The 22603-nt window shown below is 35.6% G+C and overlaps 1 protein-coding gene across 2 annotated transcripts in view; it reads right to left on the bottom strand.

Annotated features, from left to right (window-relative positions):
• The window catches only part of SLC10A7 (solute carrier family 10 member 7), a 240604-nt gene that overhangs the window by 138340 nt on the left and 79661 nt on the right, over positions 1-22603 (bottom strand). Inside the window, exon 5 of one of the 2 annotated variants that reach the window (NM_001137640.1) lies at positions 20645-20683. The exons of the other annotated variant lie outside the window; for it this stretch is intronic. Within the exon in view, the coding sequence (NP_001131112.1) occupies positions 20645-20683 (39 nt within the window). The remainder of the gene's footprint in view (positions 1-20644; positions 20684-22603) is intronic. 2 annotated transcript variants of the gene reach the window in all.

Below are 22603 nucleotides of genomic sequence, written 5' to 3'. Positions count from 1 at the left end.
GAAAAACCAGATTCTACCATGTCCATTCCTGCCTTTTGATATGCCAGCACCATAAGTATCAATTCAAAATCTTCTCACTCAAAATTATTCTCTTGCTCAAATCCCCTTTTTGCTCATGGCATCACAGCTACTAATTCTAAGATCTTTGAGTTCCCTGTCTATGTCTCTTGTGTTTCCTGGTCTTCCTACCACAAAGGTATTCCAGACCCTTTCATGAGAAACTTGACCAGTAAAAGTCGGTAAGTAGGAAAAGAGCATCATAGTTATGATAAAAAAAAGAGAGAGCCTATTAGATTCACATTGAAATGAGACAGTGACTGGGGTTTCCTTCAAAATAATACCTGAGAGGAGGAAAGTAAACAGGAGTGTGGAGGAAACAAGACTGGGCTGAGTTCACCATTGAAGCTGAGAGATGGGTACACAACATTCATTAATATTATCCAATCTACTTTGCATACATTTCAGAGTCTCTAATAAAAAATGTTGTTGTTAAGGGACCAGAAGTTTAGGAAAATACTGTATCTAGGGACTAGATTAAAGGTCTAGATATTGCACTGTAGGGAGGGTTTGGGCCGTAGGGATAAAGAGGTCAGGAAGGCACCATTTCTAAAATAAGCTAGATCATAATAATAGCAGCTACCACTTACGAATTCTTGCTAATGTGCCGGACACCCTGTTCAGCATCTCAGAAAATGAACCTTACTGAGTCTCTCTAACAGTGCTGGGAGTAGGAGGTGGGTATCCCAGGTCCCAAGCTTTGGAGTGAGACTCCTGGGTCAGGGCTGCATACAGTAGGCACAAGGTTGAAAATAGCTATCTAAATAATTTAATAAATGACTAAAAAAGCTTTTCTTTTGCTTTTGTGCTTGTGGTTCTTTCTTTGTAAGAAAATTCAAAGGCTCTAGCCAGGGCATTCACCACTGTTTGCCTACACTCAGAATACTGTACATCACTTTTTCTCACCCCGCCACCTTTTATTTTCCTTTATTTTTTTCTTTCGTTCACTCTTTCTTTCTTTTCTTTTCTTTTTACAGCTGCTCCTGCAGCATATGGAAGTTCCCAGGCCGGGGTTGAATCGGAGCTGTAGCTACATGCCTACACCACAGCCACAGCAACACCAGATCCGAGCTGTGCCTGCGACCTACACCACAGCTTGAAACACCTGATCCTTAACCCACTGAGTGAGGCTAGGGATTGAACCTGCGTCCTCACAGACACTATGTTGAGTTCTTAAACCGCTGAGCCACAACAGGAACTCCTACATCAGTCTTTCATGAATAAACTCACCAGTAAACATACTGCTGCCAGGCCACTTCTCATCAGACACCGCTTCTGGCATGATATACTCCTAGAAGACTCCTCGGTAATGCCTCTCCTGGTATCGGGTTCAAGTTTTGCCTCCCATTCGAGGCTCTTTGTAATTCTATGTCACAAAATTTCCACCAGTCACCAACAAGGACTGGCTTAGTCCAGTAAACATCTCTTTTCACTGTCTCTTGCCTGCAACTGCCCATTCATCTATTTACTCACCACATATTAATCATCTACTGTGTACCAAGCACCATATTTGCCATTACATCTACATACACAGAGAGGACAATGAACATGATGGGCACGGTCCCTGCCCTTGGTGGGCCGTATCCACCCTCAGGTTGACATTCTCCACCTGGGTTGTTCTCAGTTTTCAAGATCTTACATTTACTCTCCTCTAGGAATTCTTCCTGATGGCTTTATCCTTTCTGAATCACTCTCCCTTTCTGAACTGATGGTACCTCACATTTAAGTACTTGATTCTATTTTTTCTTGTTTTTCTTTCAGCATTTTATTTACGTGTGTCTCACTTCCTCAATTACTCTAAGTTTCTTAAACAAAAATTGTATCCTATACACTTCCTCATTACCCAACTAAATGCAACTTGACTGAATTCAAGGATATGTATATAGCATGTCCTTAAAATTACTTTAGGGGGGAGTTCCCATCATGGCTCAGTAGAAATGAATCTGACTAGCATCTATGAGGACACAGGTTCGATTCCTGGCCTTGCTCATTGGGTTAAGGATCCAGTGTTGCCATGAGCTGTGTGTGGTGTAGGTCACAGACATGGCTCAGATCTCGTGTTGCTGTGACTGTGGTGCAGGCAGCTCCAATTCGACCCCTAGCCTGGGAACTTCCATATGCCATGGGTGTGGCCCTAAAAACACCAACCCCCCCCCCAAAAAAAAACCAGCATTAGGTATTTAAAAGAGTTCAGAATAATACTAAGTCAAACTAACCATAGACCAAGATCTAATTTAACTTTGCAAAGAGTGAAGGAACAGGCATACAAAAGAAATAGTTAAATAAATGAAAAGAGGACAGGAACAAAAAGAAAATTTTCTTCTATGTGGTATAACTGTTTCCCAATCATGTGTAATACTTTGTAAGTTCTATGAAATATCAGTCTTCCAATTTAAATCTTGTATTTTGCAGAACATAATTTAGAGACCATACCATAGGCCAAATTTAATAGGGCTCTGCTAAGATATCAATAATATTGATAAAAGTAAATGAGGTCTTTACTTATTTAACTTTTTTAAGAGAAAAACTATTTTTCAATGGAAGCAAAGATTAATATTCTATATGTAGAGACCATTTTCATGTTCTATATAGAGACTATTGTATATGTATATATATACATATATACATACACGCATATACATCTTTTACATTTACCTAAAAAGAACATTACTATAGTGTAATCGTGTAAAAAGTCTAATAAAAAGTCTAATAAGTGAATTTGCAGGCTTTTCATGTCAAATATACCATTTTGCAGAAATTCAGCTATGATAAATATTAGACCAGGCCCTATGTACCACTTATGCCTGCTGGATCATTATTTGGATTATACCAGATTTTCTCTATAAGACACTAACATTATGACTCATCATAAGGTAAGTCTATGAGACAGACCTTTGCATAGAGAATCAGTAATAGTAAAAGATCCCCTTAGCTTTAGTCTGCAATGAGCATCATTATATTTCCAAATTTTACTTGCTCTGCAAGACTTCTTCTCAAACCATCCATGTTGGGCGATAGTCCCAATCGTCTACACTTTACATGTATATTTGTATATATTTTATTACTCTAAGAGTAAGGTCTGTGCCTGGAGACATCTTGGCACTCCTCCCAGCAGCTACTCTGAACCCATCACCTTTACAGTACTCAACAAAAATGAGCTCTTCTAATGATAAGAACAATTGTGCATAAGAACATGTATGAATAAATATTCATCTGAGTGTATATACAAATACTCCAAGAAGTTCTTTCACAAGTCCAGCAAGTACATAAAAATTCCACAGGTAAATATTATATATATATGTATATATCAGAGTTACCTGAAGGAAAAAAAAAATTATTTATTTTTTTAATCTTTTTAGGGCCGCACCCGCAGCATATGGAGGTTCCCAGGTTAGGGGTCAAATCAGAGCTATAGCCACCGGCCTATACCACAGCCACAGCAATGCAGGATCTGACCCGTGTCTGTGACTTACACCATAGCTCACCTCAATGCCAGATCCCCCAACCACTGAGCAAGGCCAGGGATCGAACCTGTGACCCCATGGATGCTAGTCAGATTAAAAACATATTTTTAAACCACATAAATTTTTTCCTAAAATTCTAAATTCCTGAAAAGTGAGCTATATTATCCAAATAGCCCCCAAATACCCTTTTCTTTGAAACTGAATTCTCAGGTCTACTTAAGAAGTTACTTTGTTCTTATTCCTTTGTTTTCATCTTCCTCCAGTTCTGGAAGAGATAGCCATTTCTTCCTAGCCCCCACAGAGTATAACACAAAAAAACTTAAGCCAGAGTATAAATCAGACAAATAAAAATTTGGTTAACAGTTGGCATGGATGATTCTGTTAAATAACTTTTTGATAAGTGACTGCCACTTACTAAATATTCTGACTGGCCTGATTATAAAGAGACATTCTTTGCCTAATTAACATAGAATCTATATCAAAATTTTAATTCAAAATACCAAATAGAGGAGGTAAAAATATCAATGAAAAAGAAGAAAACCAACAAAAGCTGGTAATTTAAACAGTTAAGAGCTTAGACTTAAGTCTAGTCAAATGCTCTAAAGGAATAAATGGGAAAAATAAGAAGAATGTAAAATGACTATATGAAGCTAAATGAATTCAAGGATGTCCAATATACATCCTCTCAGGTTTTATGTTTAAATGTCCATTCTTTCAGGGAATCATAATGATAATAAATGGTAGTTCTTATTTATCAAAATAAGGAACTGAAAACATTAGGCACTCCCTAAAATTTCTTTCGAAATTTTATTGATCAAGAAATCCAAATGTTTGAAAATCACAGATCTCATTAAACTGCCATGTAAGAAAGACCAGTCTTTTGAATATGAGCTTTCAAATGTGAAGGGGGTTAAAATAGATTTTTAAAAAATTTTAAGAGTCCCATATTACATGCAGAGGAAAATACACAAGTTAAAAATAAAATCATACTCAGATTTTGAAAATGGATTAACTTTCAGGCCCTTCTAGCTACAACATTATACTATTTTCCAAAGGACATCTGTTATACATTTATTTTCCTGGCACTGTGAGCATTTCTCAATGAGCTTTAGTAATTTATCAAAATAGCACAGTGTTGGAAAAAGAAAGAAATCTACTATTTTGAGAAGTCAAAATTATGAAAATTGTAACCATTTTTAAATATTTTGGCTGTGCACTAGAGTTTTTTCTCATACGCCAAAGTAAACAGTCCTCTCAGTAACTAAAGGAGAATTGCAAATGAAATTCATAAGCACTCTTTAATGAGCAGAGTCCTTAAGTGCTGGATACTTAACCAAATATTTATTATCTTTACAACAACAAAATCCCTGTCCAGCTGAACATGTGTATGTGATCAACTTCAAATTCACTAGGGAAGATTGGAGTAGCAACTTGGGCTGTATCTGAAATAAATACACAAAAATGAAGAAATAGAAAGAAATTGACACCAAATTATATTAAAGTAGATTACTGCAAACTATTCTGTCAATAAAGCATCTCTCTGGTGCTGTCCAATAGAACTTTTTGCAATGATGAAAATGTTCAACATCCTGCACCATCCAGTACAGTAACCAGCAGTCATATGTGGTTACTGAATCCTTGAAATATGTGACTGAGGAACTTCATGTTTAATTTTATTTATTTTTAACTAATTAAATTTTAAATAGCCACGGGTAGCTTATGGCTACTGTATTGGTCAGTTTAACTATACAGATGATACAAATGGGATTTTATATTTGTATTTCTTCCCTTTCTGAACTTGGAAATAAAGGAAATATCTTTACAGCATAGACATGCAAAATCACTTTAAAACATTAGTATGGTTTCAATGTAAGCAAGACTTCACATTAAGGTATGGGAAGTCAATAAAGGGGGAAGCCCATCAGCAATGGAAGCAGTGAGAAAGTATCCTTAAAGTAACTCTTAAGAACACCTACCTAAGCAACATCTAGGAAAGAAGATCCCTGATCCAAAATGATGGGCCTGTCTGTTTCCAAGAGCAACATAATCCTTGTTGGGGAGCCAGACACATTCGCTTACACCAGCCTGAGAGAATCAAACTTGGGAATTATCTCTCTACCTCTCCTTCCTCTAATTCCATTCCCATCAAGTCAATTTCTTACTAAAATACCTTCTCTTCTCATGTGACTCTAACCATGAGAGAAGTTATCAAGCCAAGTGTCCAAGAGTTTATCATAATTATATTTCCCACTCTCATGATAAATTGGCAATCAGCTCTGTATATCATTATCCATGAGTATGACTGCTGTGAGTCCAGCCCTGTAAGATGGAGCCACAAAACTGGTTTTTGAAATAGGACTACAATAAATTTACAGAGCATATGCCCCTTAAATCTCTGGCATGAGATGGCTCGCTGTCTTAAAAATGGATGATTTGAATAGGAAAAAACAAAAACCAAAACCAAGTAATATTATTGGAAATGATTCTACTTAGGGGTGTCATCATGCCAAGAAAAGACTTAACACAAGAAAAGAGGTCTTAGGTCTTTGAAGTATTCAAAGTGATTTCTAGCAGAGAAAGAAAAACTTCCTTTAAAGTTATGTGGCACCCAACTTCTTCAAGGAGAAAAACTTCCCCTTCTAAGTTTGTGATTTTTATAAAAACAAATCAAGATATATGTTAGGTGGCTCACTGCTTACAGTTCCTGTACAGAAATGAAAGGCTAACACCACCTAAGACAACCGAGACAGAGATGCACAATGCTATTTGAGATTTTCATTACTTTATATTTTGTAACTAGAAAACCCTTAGGATTGATTGAATTTGAAAAAAAATAAAGACTAATGATTGTTTGCTGACATTGTTCCTTAGTGAGATTTTGATGCTACTATTCAAATACATCTTGAAACTTCATACAAAAAGAAATTAGCATTCTGTTACAAGAGGAAATACTCATCCTAATGTAGATATTTTATGCACTTCAGCCTTTTTTAAACCACTTGTCTGCACTGATGGGAGTTTTTATTCAACTTTTTTAAGAATTGGAGATGTAACCTTTTGACTTCAACAACCGTTTGAAATTGTTTGTCTCCAAAGCATAAGTTATGGATCCAATATTCTACAAAGACATTTAACGACAAAGAATCAGGATCTAACCATCTTTGAGGGAAAATACCTATGAATTAAAGGGCAAAAGTCAAGAAACCTCTACATACATTTCTTTAATGTTTTCTATTATTTCTACTCATTTTTTCCTCTTTAGTTTAAAGAAGTAGAAATAATTGAAGGAAAAAGAAAAAGTAATATGTAAGTCTATTTGGGGGGGGGGGTCAGTAAAGAAATAAGTTTTCCTATTGCTAATTTTAGCCATTGAATAACATTTGAAAAGCTGTTCTGTTCCAAATGTGTATACTTCAGCAGTTACTGATCAAGAATTCTGAATGGCTTATTAGGCTGCAATAACAAATGTAAATAGCACAAAGGTAATTTTTAGGTTATCATAAGAAAATGGAAGTAACTCTCCCATGAAAATATCATGTCTGATTAACTGTACATCCCTTCCTTTGGTGTCTTAAAATTCTCTCTCTTTTTCTCTATTATCTAGAGGTATATATCACTCTCCAAAACTCCTCTAGCCTAAGTCATATCTTCACTATTTTCTATATCTCACTTAACAAATTTTAACCTCTAACAAGATAATAAGACTAATATCAAAGCAATATTCTGAATCATGAACCTACAAAACTCAAGTGCAGACAGCTGTAACATGATGCTTCTGCATTAGCTTTCATTTGCTGTTATATCATATTGCAAGTTCAAGCTGTCTGCTTCTGCATTATCACCTTGGATTTTTTTTCTTTCTTTTTCTTTTTTGGTCATTTCTATTTCCTAAGTGCTTCTAATGCCTTTGATTTGAATTTGATCTTGTTTTTATACACCAGTGAATTGGTGCTTCTTTTTTTCAGTCCTGCATCTTTACTTCTTCTCTAGGATACTATACAATTTCTTTTTCAGCAAGCTCTCACTTGCCAACTTAATTATATATTTTACAAGTTGTTAAATAATAAACTTTAATGATAAAATCCTAAACTTTGATGATAAAATCCTTTCCAACAGGACAATTCTTTTCTTTTCTTTTTTTTTTTTTCTTTCTGTTTTTTAGGGCCGCATCTGAGGTATATTGAGGTTCCCAGGCTAGGGGTCAAACCAGAGCTGCAGATGCTGGCCTATGCCACAGCCATAGTGGGATCCCAGTCATATTTGCAACCTACACCACAGATCACTGCAATGCCGGATCCTTAACCCTCTGAGTGAGGCTAGGTATTGCGCCTGCATCCCCATGGATACTAGTCAGATTCTTAACCCACTGAGCCATTGTGGGAACTCCCTGCGACAATTCTTTAAACTGCTATATAATGCAATCACTTATTGTATCCTATTATTTATAAATATCCAGCTCTTTATAAATATATACATAGTAATCAAACTTGTAGTTATTCTTTATGGAAAACTTTCTGATATTTAAAATAAATTGTTTGGCAGTTAGTTCCTCGGTGGCCTAGCTATTAAGAAACTCAGTGTTGGAGTTCCCATCGTGGTGCAATGGTTAACGAATCTGACAGGAACCATGAGGTTGCAGGTTCGATCCCTGGCCTTGCTCAGTGGGTTAAGGATCTGGCGTTGCCGTGGGCTGTGGTGTGGGTCGAAGACACAGCTCGGATCCCGAGTTGCTGTGGTTCTGGCGTAGGCCGGCGGCTACAGCTCCGATTAGACCCCTAGCCTGGGAACCTCCATATGCCACGGGAGCGGCCCTAGAAAAGGCAAAAAGACAAAAAAAAAAAAAAAAAAAGAAAGAAAGAAACTCAGTGTTGTCACTGCTGTGGCTCAGTTTGATCCCTGGCAGAGGAAATTCCACATGCCATGACTGTAGCCAGAAAATACACAAATAAAAATAAAATGAAATACATTATCTGAATGTTAAGAGCATTATAGGTTGGTAATCTACTACACAGAGACAGTCTGCCCTAATCTGTACATAGGGAGTTATTATAAAAAAATCTTACAAATTATCCAATATCAAATTTAATGTGGGAATGAGTTTGTATCTCCATTCAAAATCAATACCATGAATAGAAAGCAATACAAATTTCAATGACTATAGCATATGTGTTATTGAGAGCTTAAAGCGTGTAATTTAAAATCACTTTAATATAAGTAAGAAAAACTTGGCAGATTTCCAATTAAAGTGATATTTGGATTTTTGTCAAACTAATTCAACATGTAATTGTAATAATTAGCATGCATTTTAAGTGCATATTATATATAAAATATTTTACAATTTTGTAATCATGAAGAAGGGAAGTTAAAATAACATTCATATTGAATGATTTTTTTTTTTTTTTTTTTTGCTTTTTTTGGGCCTCACCCGCAGTATATGGAAGTTCCCAGGCTAGGGTCAAGTCAGAGCTGTAGCTACTGGCCTACAGCACAGCCACAGCAACATGGGATCTGCTACATCTGTGACCTACACTACAGCTCATGGCAATGCTGGATCCTTAACCACTGAACAAGGCCAGGGATCAAGCCCACATGCTCACAGACACTAGTCAGGTTTGTTACCCGCAGAGCCACAACAGGCATCCCATTGAATAATTTCTATTTGTATATTTAACGAATATTTTTTGAGTGCTTATTATGTGCCAGGTACTACAGGTGCTGTAGATAGAGCAATGAATCATCAAACCACCCAAAACAAATACCTACCCTCATGGAGCTTTCATTTGAATAAGGGTAGACAGACAACGAAAATAATAAATAAATGTATAATAATATTATTTTTTAAAAATAATAAGAGCAGGATGACAGGAGGAGCCAGAGGTGGAAGACAAGATCCAGAATTTTAAACTATGTCAACCAGTTACAATCTAGATGGAAAGTCATCCCAAAGCTAAATAATCATGAAAAGAACAGTTGCAGAAATTGCTTCAAGGCACAGACAGGCTTTTGAGAGATAGACATGATGTAGAAAGGATGAGAATAGTATAAGAAAGGGCTCCAGGAGTTCCCGTCGTGGCGCAGTGGTTAACGAATCCAACTAGGAACCATGAGGTTTCGGGTTCGATCCCTGCCCTTGCTCAGTGGGTTAATGATCCGGCGTTGCCGTGAGCTGTGGTGTAGATTGCAGACACAGCTCGGATCCTGCGTTGCTGTGGCTCTGGCATAGGCTGGTGGCCACAGCTCCGATTAGACCCCTAGCCTGGGAATCTCCATATGCCGTGGGAGCGGCCAAAGAAATAGCAAAAAGACAAAAAGACAAAAAGACAAAAAAAAAAAAAAAAAAAGAAAGAAAGGGCTCCAAGCGTTAACATGAGCATGAAATCAACTGTTAACATGAGAATGAAAGAAGGAGGCCAGAAAGAGAGGGGATGGGGATGCACTAAGAGGATTCCGGAATGGCCGATGAGATGGTAGGCAATCAAGCTCCACTGAAAGCCTTGAGGCATTGGAGTGACATATAAAATAAGAATGTGAAGACAGTTTATCACATAATAACGTAGAGGATGGTAAGAAAGAAGAGAAGATGCATCATCGTGGTTCTTGAAAATTGCCAAAAAAGCATAATAATGTTAATAAACCTCACTTGTACATGAATAGATAAAAGACTAACCAGTTTTCAGAATTTCCTGGTGGTGCAGCAGGTTAAGGACCCAGCATGGTCATTGCTGTGGCTCTGGTTACTGCTGTGGCACAGGTTCAACCCCTGGCCTGGGAACTTCCACATGCCATGGGTGTGGCCAAAACAAACAAACAAGAAAACAAGCTTTCAAGTGAAAACCTAGGAACGCTTTAGAAAATAACTACTTAGAGCTGATGTACCTTGGATCTCATGCTGCTGTGGCTGTGGCCAGCAGCTACAGCTCTGATTTGACTCCTAGACCAGTAATTTCCATATGCCACAGGTACAAAGGGAAGAAGGAAAGAAGGAGGGAGGGAAGGAAGGAAATAAGGGAGGAAGGGAGGAAGGAAGGAAAAAAAAAAGAAAGAAACTACTTACAAGAGAATTGCCTTAATAATTAAAAAAAAACCTAAACCACAGATACTGACCAATAGACTAAAACTGTTATAAAGTAAAACTATAAACAGAGTGGACATTTTAAATTTGATTATGTACTTATTGGAAACATCACCGAAAAGCTTACAGGGAAAGTAAACAAGCATATGGTTCTGTCAAAAGAGAAAGAAAATGTATGAACTGCAAACTCAGAGTACAACCATCGATGGCTACGTAAGATATGAATCAATGTTCATCTCATGAGCCTAGAGATCTATGATGCTTTGACTTTAATTTCCAAGATACTGTGTTCTCATCATAAAGGGATTTCTTTATCCTGACCAGTAGTGCCTGCTCATTTATGAAAGTTAAAATCAAAATGATCAAAGTTTTTTAAATTATACATTTTATTTTTTACAAATCCTCTATTACTTGAAACCCTGTAACTAAGAGAGCTATTCACCGTACTCAACAATCCTTCAAATAGAAACATATTACTGTTAATTTATGTGAATATTTGCAAATTGAATTGATAGAGATCAAAATGAGGTTTCTATAATTTTAGATCACTCTTCTGTGTACATCTCCATTTTATACTTCAAATAATTTTATTTTAGGTAATTATATTAATGTCATGGTTAATATCCTAAGATAGAGAAACCATTTTTAACAGTCATGAATACTGATCTAATTATTTCCTGGGACAAGCATATATGTCACTATGTAGATATGAGAGTATCACTACAAAGATGAACTTACATGGAAAAAAAAACAGCAGTAGGGACAGTAACAACGAAACTGACTTCTTAACCAATGATATTTAATCAGGTAACGTACCTTCGAACTGTATTTGTGTATGTTGAACTCCTATAGGACAAGCTTTACATGAAACATATTACATGTACATTTTACCTATAAAGCTAAGAGACAAATACTTGTGAAATTTTATCTGACATTGTGAGTAGGGAAGGGTTCTACTTTTCATAAAAGTATGAAAAAAATGTATACATTTCACATATACAAAAACTTTAAATTTCTATAACCATATGCAAAATAATGAATCCTAAGTCATATATGACATCATATACAAACACTAACTCAAGAGTAGATAATAGACTTAAGGGAAAAACAAAAATTATAAAACATCTAGAAACATATGTGAAGAATTGTGTAATTCTGGGTTGAACAAGAATTTCTCAGAGGACACAAAAACCAGGAGCCATAAAAGAAAAAAATTGGATTTAATCAAAATTTAAAACTTTTGCTTTTTGAAAGATACATTAAGAAAATGCAAAGAGGGAGTTCTTGTTGTGGCTCAGTGGTAATGAACCTGACTAGGACCCACGAGGGCACAAATTCAATCCCTGGCCTCATTCAGTGGGTTAAGGATCTAGCATTGCCGTGAGCTGTGCTGTAGGTCAAAGATGTGGCTCGGATCCCACATTGCTGTGGCTGTGGTGTAGGCCCGCAGCTTAGCTCTGAATGGACCTCTAGCCTGGGAACTCCCATATGCCACAGATGCAGCCCTAAAAAACAAAAGAAAAGAAAAAAAGAGTAAAAAATTATTACCTCCTCCCTTCGCCCCCCTCATGGAACTTAATAGTCTCGCCCTAAGAATCGGTGATGGAGATGAAGACAGGAAACTTATTTGTTTGGCTTACTACACTATTATCCTCAGGTCCCCAAAATATTAGCTTAATAACTAGGTTAACCATGGTAAATTTTTGGTTTGGAGAAATAGAACCAGAGAAATAAGACTATCTACCATACTATCATCATTTAGTAGGTAGTGGGTATCTCCTACTAAATGGCCATGGACTAAGCAGTTCTGTAGTTAGTTGGATTCAAATTAAGGAAATGATCTTGTTTTTAATCAACCACTAGGATCATGTCTCTTAAGAGGCCGCTTTATAAATATCCTGTCCCTTCACCCAATTTCCTGGGTAAAATGGGTATAGGAACAAGTACTTTTCCAGTTTGGGAATGATGACGTTTTAAAAATTAATAAAAATAAAAATGAAAGTACATAGTATTTGTTAAAGGGTAATAAAATAACTTCAGTCAATTGGCTAGTTCTACACCAGTAGATTTCTTTAAATAGTAATGAAATCATTGCTTTAAAAAAATCCATCATTATTAAAATAAAAAAAAAAGTTGCCTCAGCCTCCACCAAAATTAGATTTGTAAGTTGCTGGTCATTCCTATAATTAAATCTATGTCACAAATTTGCAAGAAAAATGGTCACTGTGACTAATGCATTTACTAGCTACACAAGTCCTGTCAGACAGCATAGAGCATTATGCTGCTATAATGGAGTAGGTAAGGATTCTATACATTTTTATGAAGTAACAAAGACCATTTCTTATTTACAATGACGTACTTCAGATAAGAGTTTGAGAAACAAATCCAAATAAAGCTATCATGGGATTTTCCTTACTTGAGCATTACAGCATATTTTTACCTCTACAAATATCTTTGGCACACATGCATACTGCTTTTTTGGACGAGCGTGGGTGGAAAATACTGTAACGAAAGAAACAGGAACACATTCATGCTCCCAGACACCCTGGTTCTGGGGATTTCCTCATTTGACCTCCCCAAATGATTTTAATTTACCTCTTTGCTGCAGTGATTTAGAAGTGACCTAAGAGAACAGTGCTTCTTGAGGGTTTGGGATGGAAATGCTATAAAATTTGGTTGTGACGATTGTTGTACACCTATAAATGTAATAAAATTCATTAATTTAAAAAATAAAGATTATGACCTAATATCAAAATTAAAAACAATAAAATAAAATATACCAAAAAAAGAGAGAGAGAGAGAGAGAGAACAGTGCTCTGAGCATCTAAGAACAGTGCTGCCCAAAGTGGAAAAGCAAGATGACACACAGAGAATTAGTGACACTTCTCTTTACAGAAAATCTTTTTCAATCCTTCAGACTACAGAAAAAGACAGTTCTTGGTTTGTTACTGATGCTAATTTCACTTCTTATCAAAAGAAAGGTACGCATTGGACTCAGAGCCTTGTAGGCAGCAGAGTACAAATAAATAATAGCTTTTTTCCATATGATTTTAATTTCGGTTACCTTCTACTCACGACAAGATTGGTCTTTATTTGCCGTGCTGATGTAGAGTTTTGCTTTAACATACACTTACATTTTAAGACAAAAAAAAAATACACTTACATTTTAAAAGTGAGTTTTATTTGACTAAATAATACAAACAATATATTGACATGGCAAAAGTCATAAAGGTGTCTGAAATTTGGAAGACAATGCCTTGAAAGCGACTCCTGTCTTCCCTCTTTTTTTATTGTTACTTATTTTCTCCACATATTTATGTTTTATGTATTTCCTTGAGTATCTAGAAAAGTGCCTTGAATCTAATTGACTCTGAGTATATGTGTGTTAATTTCATATGCTATTTTCCTATTTGGGGCCATATTGCTAATTGAACCAACGGTATTTTTTAAAGAGAAAGTAGTCTATTCTCAGCAATCTGGCTTTTATGATGCTCATTTGCCCAAGAGGTGATCAGATGAAATGCACATCAGGATTATGAATCCTTAGCAATAAAAGGATAAACTTGAAATAGTATCCTATAAGGAGGTATTGAATATTGCTCAAAAATTCAGTTATTTGTTCTGGCATTTAAACTTAAGGAAAAGAAAACCTGTTTCATAAACAAGCCACAGACTTTTATGGGGAAACCAAGATCTCAACTGAGTGATTTGGGTTAGTTAAGATTTTAAACAAATTATTTTAAAAATGGCATATTTTAAGTACTACACAAAATGAGTATTCCATAAACATAAGAAAATTGACATCATAGATTTACGTGAAAATCTAAAAGGAAAATCAGATTAACAGTTGAGTCTTGGATGGTACTACCCTTAACTTCTGTTAATATTTGAGGTTCTTAGTGTTCCTGCTGTGGCACAATGGGAATGTCAGGGTTTCTGCAACTCTGGGATATAGGTTCAATCCCCAGCCCAGTACAGTAGATTAAGGATCCAGCACTGCCACAGCTGCAGTGTAGATTGCACCTACAGCTCAGATTTGATCCCTGGCCTGGGAACTCCATATGCCTTGGGGCAGCCAAAAATGTTTGAGATTCTTTTTTTTTTTGGCTGCACCTGCAGCATGGGCAAGTTCCCAGGCCAGGGATCAAATCCGCACCACAGCAGGAACCCAAGCCACAACAGTGACAATGCTGGATCCTTAACCCCCTGTGCCAAAAGGGAACTCCAATATTTGAGATTCTTAATCTGTTTTTCAAAAGCAGTGTTTCACAGCAGTCAGCAAGTAAAAAAATTAATGTGCCTCCTCTCTAATCACTGAGTGTGGCTGAGAACATTTTTGTATAAGAAAAGAAGAATAAAGAAGGTAATAAACATATATCCCAAGTTATGAAAACATGGCATTTGTGTTTGAGGCTTCTTTCAGCAACTACATTAGTATCAATTAACTATTCAAGTCTTTCTACAAAGATGAGCAGTAATGGTGGACCAGGCAAAGCAAAGACAGAAGACAGAAGAGTTGGACAAGGGAAGAAAAATATGTGCTGGCTGGTACTTCAGCCCAAGGTAAGGAGTTTCTTTTAACCCTTGTTCTGGCATTTAAAAAAATAAAATAATTCACCTTAGTATAGATTCTGCTGGTTCCAGCAATGACAATTTCAAAGAATTATATAGAAGAAATCCATTCTTCAATACTTTAAATGAACAGCTTGAACAAGTAAACAGTGACTCTGGGTTCTTTTTCAGACTAGGTGTTACACACTCACAAAATGACTTAACTTTGCTTATAATTCTTTGCTGCTGTTCCAGAATTCCTTATATTTGTGTTGCCATGAATAGCTAAAATGTTGTATAACACAGTTCTTAGAAGTTCAAATTGGCATATTAGCTTTGTTACTTACTAGGGTTTCCCTTTAAGATCAGGAGCTACCTAAAATAATAAAATAGGTTGAGGAATCTAAAAAGAACAAGTTCTACTTTTTCCTTTTAAACATTAACTTACAATTCTTAAAGATATGCAAACACTGAATTTAGCTTCCAAAACAAAAATGCTAAAGGGTTAACAAATCAAGTGATCAAACATTTTTTTCAACATAGCTGAATCTTCTTAAATTAAAGGAAATGATTTTCCAACTAGAATTTTTTTAAAAAGCTGCCCATATCTAAATCTATTTTTTCAAATCTTTCTTTTGATTATGGCTGAAATTGAAATACATGGTTTTACATTAAATATATAGATAGAGAATATTTTAGTTATTCAGGGCGGTTGACTATCAAATTTTATTAAAATCTCATCAAGAGGGAAATCTCAAAACACTTATTATGCTCCACAATTATTATAAACCAAACAATTTAAATGAGAAGAGGAGATAATGACATTAACTTCTTAACTTAAAGCAATCCTTTGTGGCATAATTTTAAAATATTCTCTTGGTCTGAAATTTATGTAAATTGAATTCATCTATCATTGGTTATTACCAGCCTAGCTACATTAAAAAAAAAAAAAAGTTTTCTGTAACAATTAGTTCTTAAAAACACTGTTTTAATTAGTCCTGGGACATTATTAAACTAGAGATAAATATGTACCATTCTTTATGTGGTATACCCAGATGTCTAAAAATCAACGAGAATGCCCAAAGAGTTCTTTCTTTAAAAATTCTTCTAATAAAAGCCTTTCATTCAAAGTTTTAATGTAATCTCAAGTATTCAGATTCTATTTTGTAAATACAAAAGAAATGGTCACTCATAACTAGAGAATAATCATTTGAATCATTGCATTTTAGAACTATAGGGCTTAGTCACCGACAACCGGTTTCTCCTTTTTATGAATGTTCATGGTCCCTCCCGCACAAAATTCATGGCAGAACTTAGACAAAACCTAAACCAGTTATTTCTACTGCATCATACAAGGATTTTATGCAGATTATCCCATTTAATGCTTACCTCAACTGTATAGTTTAAGTGCTATCATTACCCCATTTTATACATAGCAAAGATTTTGTAGTTAGGATGGTATTCAGTCAAGTAAGGATTTAAACCCAGAGTTCCAAATAAACTCTTAACAAGTACTACCCTTTAAGAATAACAAAATAAAGGCAAATATTATATGAGATCACTAGTATGTGGAATCTAATAAAAGATGATACAAAAGAATTGATTCACAAAACAGAAACAGAGTCAGAGATTTCAAAAGCAAATTTACGGTTACCAAAGGGAAAATATTGTGGGAAGGAATAAATTAGGAGTTTGGGATTAACGTATACACACTACTATATATAAAGTAGATAAGTAACAAGGATTTACTGTATAGCACATGGAAATCTAATCAATACTGTAAAATAACCTATATGGGAAAAGAGTCTGGATTCACTTTGCTGTATACCTGAAATTAACACAACATTGTAAGTCACCTATACTCCAATAAAATTTTTTTAAAAATAGGCTGGTCTTGGAGTTCCTGTTGTGGCTCAGTGGATTAAGAACCTGACATAGTGTCTGTGAGGATGGGGGTTTGATCCTTGGCCTTGCTCAGTGGGTTAAGGATCCAGCGTTGCCATAAGCTGCAGGATAGGCTGCAGATGCAGCTCAGATCCAGTGTTGCCGTGGCTGTGGGGTAGGCCTGAAACTACAGCTCCAATTCCACCCCTAGCCTGGGTTACATCCATATAAAAAGAAAAAACAGAAAAGAAAATAGGCTGCTCTTGGCTATACTTGGGGTTTTGGGGGTTTAGTTTTTTGTTTTGTTTTGTTTTGCTTTGGGCTGTGGCATGCTATGGCTTTATATGGAATCTCAGTTCCTAGACCAGGGATTGAACCCAGACCACAGTGGTGAAAGTACTGAGTCCTACCCATTAGACTACCAAGGAACTCCTTAAACTTGTTTTTTTATGACTTGTCCTCCATTATTGAGAATGTTGCAAAATGAGGCCTTTGCTGGTATGTTACCTTGATTATAATTTGTATCTATCACAAAAATATATGAGGTTCTTCCACCAGTAATACTGAATGAGAGCACTCTTTTAAAATAAAATAAAAATAAAACATGAAGGTTATAATTTGGAATTTGCCTTCTCTAAAATAAGTCCTTTCCCCAAGCCCAACTCAAGCACATTCTCCTTGAAGCCTTCCCATATCATTCAACTGAGCTTAATCTCTTTCTTCAAACTCTTGACAATTTCTGTGCACTGCTCATTTGCAGAAAAGACTAGCTGCCACTTATACATTCTCTTCTTCCTTAGTTAGAGAAAATGAATTTGTAGCTCTTAGCAAATTGCTACATGTCCCAACCTCTCCAGTACCTAGGCAGGATCATTTGGCTAAGTTCTTCAAGAAGATATTACTGCAAGAATGGTGTTGGAACTCCAGTAATGCTGTTTAAAGAAAGCATTCTTAGCTCTTAGGGGAGCTCTTCTGTGCTTTCCCAAGGCAAAAACCTTGCTATCCATGTATCTTTTTGGCTAAAGCTCCTACAGCTACCTTGGACCTTAAGGCAACCTTGACAAAGGAAGCTGTATGCTGTAGACGGTGGAGAAGAAAGATACGTATCTCTGTCCACAATGAGACCATGAAGCTCCCAACCCACACTTTGCCAGCCTCCTTCCAGATTCTACATAATAGAGAAATCAACTTGTATCTTGTCCAAGCCACTATTACTTTTCTTCTGTTAAATAAGCTGAACCTGATTCTAACTGATTCCTTAGTTTAGACTCGTGCATAGTTCATAATCTAAGGTTTGTTGTAACTATATTGGAGAGGAGAAAGGAAAAGAAATAGAATTATTTCTCTTATAACACTAGAGCAAAACATCTCCAATCATAATTTTTATTCTCAACCCCTTCTGGTAATTTTCAACTTTGGGAAAGACAAATAAGGAAAAGGAAGAGGAAGGAAAAAAACCGGAAGACACTTCAGCCTCTCTGTAACTGCTCATGCCTTTTCCTCTTCTCTCTTCTCTAGCTAAGTCTTCTCATAATTCAAGGCCCAGCAGAGAAATTACTTCTGTCCGACCTTTCAATTCAGAGTTCATACTGGACAACCATATATCATCCAGTATCATCTTTTGTTTGACTTGTTAGCTTTTACATTGCATTTCTTTTTCTATGTGTTATCTCCACAACATAGTGAAACCATGTCACATTTTTTTTTGCACCTCTATAGCTGCTAGAAAACTATCCCTGTGTGCAGATCAATCAATACTTTTGATTGATTCATTAATGTAAGGAAAAAGAAGAGAGAGAAAAGAGCAAAAGACTACAGAGTGCGAATGCATAACTTTTTTTGGCCACACCCACAGCATATGGAGTTCCTGGGCCAGGGATTGAATCTGAGTGACAGCTGCAACCTACACCACAGCTGTGACAATGCTGGATCCTTAACTACTGCACCACAGTGGGAACTCCAAGAATGCATAACTTCTTAAAAGTGAAAGAGCAAAAATCCTAAAGAATACCTAGAACAAGCTTTGTTTCACTGGATCTTATCCAAAAATTGGGCCTGGTAGAAGAAATACCATGATTTTGTTTATTGTTCATACAGTCAGTTCCAACCAAGCTCAAACTGTACATAGTGAGTTAGTCCTCCAACTAAGGGACAGTGTATTTTGCTTTAGTTACTCAGACAATTGCCTTAGACTTATTGTCTCAATTCCACTAGACATTTTAAAGAGTAAGAGATCCAGCTTAGGAAATCATGTTTTGAGAGTGGCTATATATGAATTCAAACCATATAAAAAAATTTGGCTTCCAGAAAGATCATATTTTATAGAAATTATTTTGTCATTTGTGACAACATGCAGAAAATAATACTGGGGTACACAAAATAATGACAACAAAATATTACTGAGTTTAAAATAAATAGCTCAAGAGATCATTTTCATTAAATAGACTCTTACTACCTTTCTTCTAAAACCCAATAATAATATACCACCGGGAATAACATAACTACTTATTTAAAAATAATACAGACTTTTTAAGCATATTTTTTGCAGACGCTACATCATTAAAAGCTCTGTAACACTGGGACATTAAAAGTGATATAGCACTATGCAGAATTAACACTATGTACCAATATGTTTTAAAGCTTCAACTACGTCTAAACACATACAATAGTAAGCTATATAAAGAACATTTTAAACAGATTGATATTTTAAAAATTGATATTTTTCCTAGACTCATGAACCAGTCTGTATAACTCACTGATTTTATTCTCAAATTTTTGTAAATCATTGTACCACATATGTTAATGAGCTATATATCTAAAAATACAATATTCTAATTTGTTTTCTTGAATTTAGCAGTTTTAGGAGGGGTATAAATAAAATACTCAATTGACAGAAAACTCAGTTTCTGTCTTACTCTTTCATAACATAAACCAAGTCTTTGTTATACCATCTGTTTAAAAGCTAGTGAATAAAACGCTAAAGCAGGATTGTCCTTATAATTATATTGGTTTTACTTATGAAAATGAACTATTTTTAATCTTTTAACATACAATTTATAGTTCACATGTCGAAAATATTAATTTTCTTGCAAATCACTGATTAGTTATTTCATGTCAAATTTTTTTTCACATAGATTTCTCAGAAGTATACAAGACAGTAGCTTCTTTGACAGTGAAATGTACAAAATAAATGACATGTCAACAAATAAATTAGCATTCCCTTTCTGACCAGCTGGGTCATGTTTCCTTTTCAAAATCCTCAGTCCCCTGATACAAAATAATAATAATCTAAAAGACCTCATTAAATGATCAATATATTGATATAACCTCTATAAGGAGACACATAGTGTTTTAATTGATTCCTTGAATCCATTAAATAGAATATTAAACCCAAGCTCCAAATTATATCGTAAAAGGGACGTTTCCCTTATTTATTAACTAATTTTCTTCAGAGTATGGATATTGGCATGTGACAGGATTCAAAAACTTATATATTTAATCAAATAGTAAAAACCAAAACAAAATAAAAAAAAAACACAAAAGAAAAGTTTTCACTAAATCTTCATACAACATCAAAGAGAAGTTATAAAAGACAAATTACACCATGTTTACTTACCAAAAAACTTCCAAAAGCTGAATTAAATATTGCAGCTGCCTATAGAAAAAATAAACAGGGGGGAAAAAAAACTCACTGAAAGTAAATAGAAAAAAGAAAAGCAAAGATTATCATTCTCCCATGCCCCCATTCAAAACCTTAAAACATTGACCCTATAAAGCAAAGTTAGTCACTGCTTAAAAAATTGCCTATGGTCTGTAGTTTACTAAGACAGATGAGCTGCAGCTTAGGAATTCATAAATAGTGGGTCTCAAAAGCAAGCAGAAAAGGCTTTCCATGAGATGTTTGATCCTATATGACGGTACTAAAGAAGCAGCACCAATAGCAAATCGAAACCTTGTTATTGATTTTGCTACTAGACTTAATCAGAGGTTGATTTATTCACCAAAAAAAAAAAAAGAGAGAGAGAGAGAGGAAGGAAGGAAGGAGGAAGGGAAGGAAGGAGGGAGGGGGGGAAGGAGTGGGGGGAGTAGGGGGGGGAAGAAGGGAGGAAGGAAAGAAGTTAGTTTGTTCATACTACTGGGAAAAGGAATACCAGAATTGTTAAGCAAACATTAATTACTGTCCATCAGGGAGCATAAGCACGATGAGCTATACCCTCAAATTGAGATCTGTAGTTCCTACACAACACACATTACAAATATGAACAATGCTGTTAAGACCATGGAAGTTATTGCTCCACCATTAATTCTAAAGTAGAAACAGGCAAGAAACACTTCCATTTGGTGTTCAAAATTCAAAGAAGAAATATTTGACTTTGTGCTTACCGAAATATCCCAGGAATACATAGTAGATATAATAGAGTTCTTAACTTTAAATCAATCATGATAGTCCATGAAGCTACATCTGAATTCTGAAAGCATCTCACTTTACTCAAAAAAGATAAAAACTCGTATAACATCCAATTTGATGGGGGGGGGGGGCTGGAGATAAAGAAAGATAAAAAAAGGCAGAAGGAGGGGTTGAGAAAACCCATCAACATCTCTGCAGATCCAGAGCAGAATGAAGTTAATGATCATGGACATCAGAAGCCACGTTGTAGTAAGAAGAGGATGTCAGTTAGTAAGTTTGAATAAAGTCCAAAACCAAGCTAAGAGCTGTGGCTGAAAATGCCTTCTGCTCCAGAAGAGAATGCAATGAGAGTGCATGGGTAATGAGATCCTTGGCTCCAGAGAGCTTAGCTCTCCTATTCAAGTTCATAATTAATTCAAAGCTTTGATAATTTCATTAGATTTCTCCTTTGCTGGCCTTATCAATAAAAGATGGCACTGGACCACAGCTCCTCTGTGGCATAAACACAGGCACCAGCACAGACCAGGGAAACCTTTGCTTCCCGACAGGGACAATGGCATATGGTGTTCCATGTTGTATAGGGAGCAGTGGAAAAAAAAATTTTTTTTTCAGCTAAATAAAACATCACAGATGCCAATTGTAAACTACAGTAACATATTTAACATATCTTCTTGGAATGTTATTATGGATGATTCAGAAAAAGTTTTATGTATGGAGAAAAATAAGGAAAACCATATAAATGAGTTGTAAGGAGATGGGTCAGGAACAATGCCTTCCCTTCTATAAACACAAACCTTCTGCACAAACAAGGTTTATTTCTAGACCGTGCTTAGAAGGAATTTATCTCTTTTTACTAAAGAATGGGGTATCCCTGTTTAAGTTCCTCACCTCCAAATTTGTTTCTTTCTAGTGCCTTCACCAACCTTATACTGGATCACTAATGGTTTTGACTAGTATTTTTAAAAGAATATGGAACATTATAAAGAAAAAGACTCAAAAGTCAAAGTAAAATTAACTACTCATCACTGGATCAAGTCATCCTGCTCCCACACTCCAACCTGTTCTCATCCTGTTCTCTCTTGTAAAATATATTGTAAACATAAGCAATATATTTTATGTGGATTAGTTATATTCCTGCATTTTATAAAATGATGATGATGACAGTGA

This window comes from Sus scrofa, chromosome 8 (genome assembly GCF_000003025.6).
Source record: "Sus scrofa isolate TJ Tabasco breed Duroc chromosome 8, Sscrofa11.1, whole genome shotgun sequence".
Taxonomy (NCBI): Eukaryota; Metazoa; Chordata; class Mammalia; order Artiodactyla; family Suidae; genus Sus; species Sus scrofa.
The sequence above is the reverse complement of the archived record's forward strand: the minus strand, read 5'-3'. Positions and strand labels throughout refer to the sequence as shown.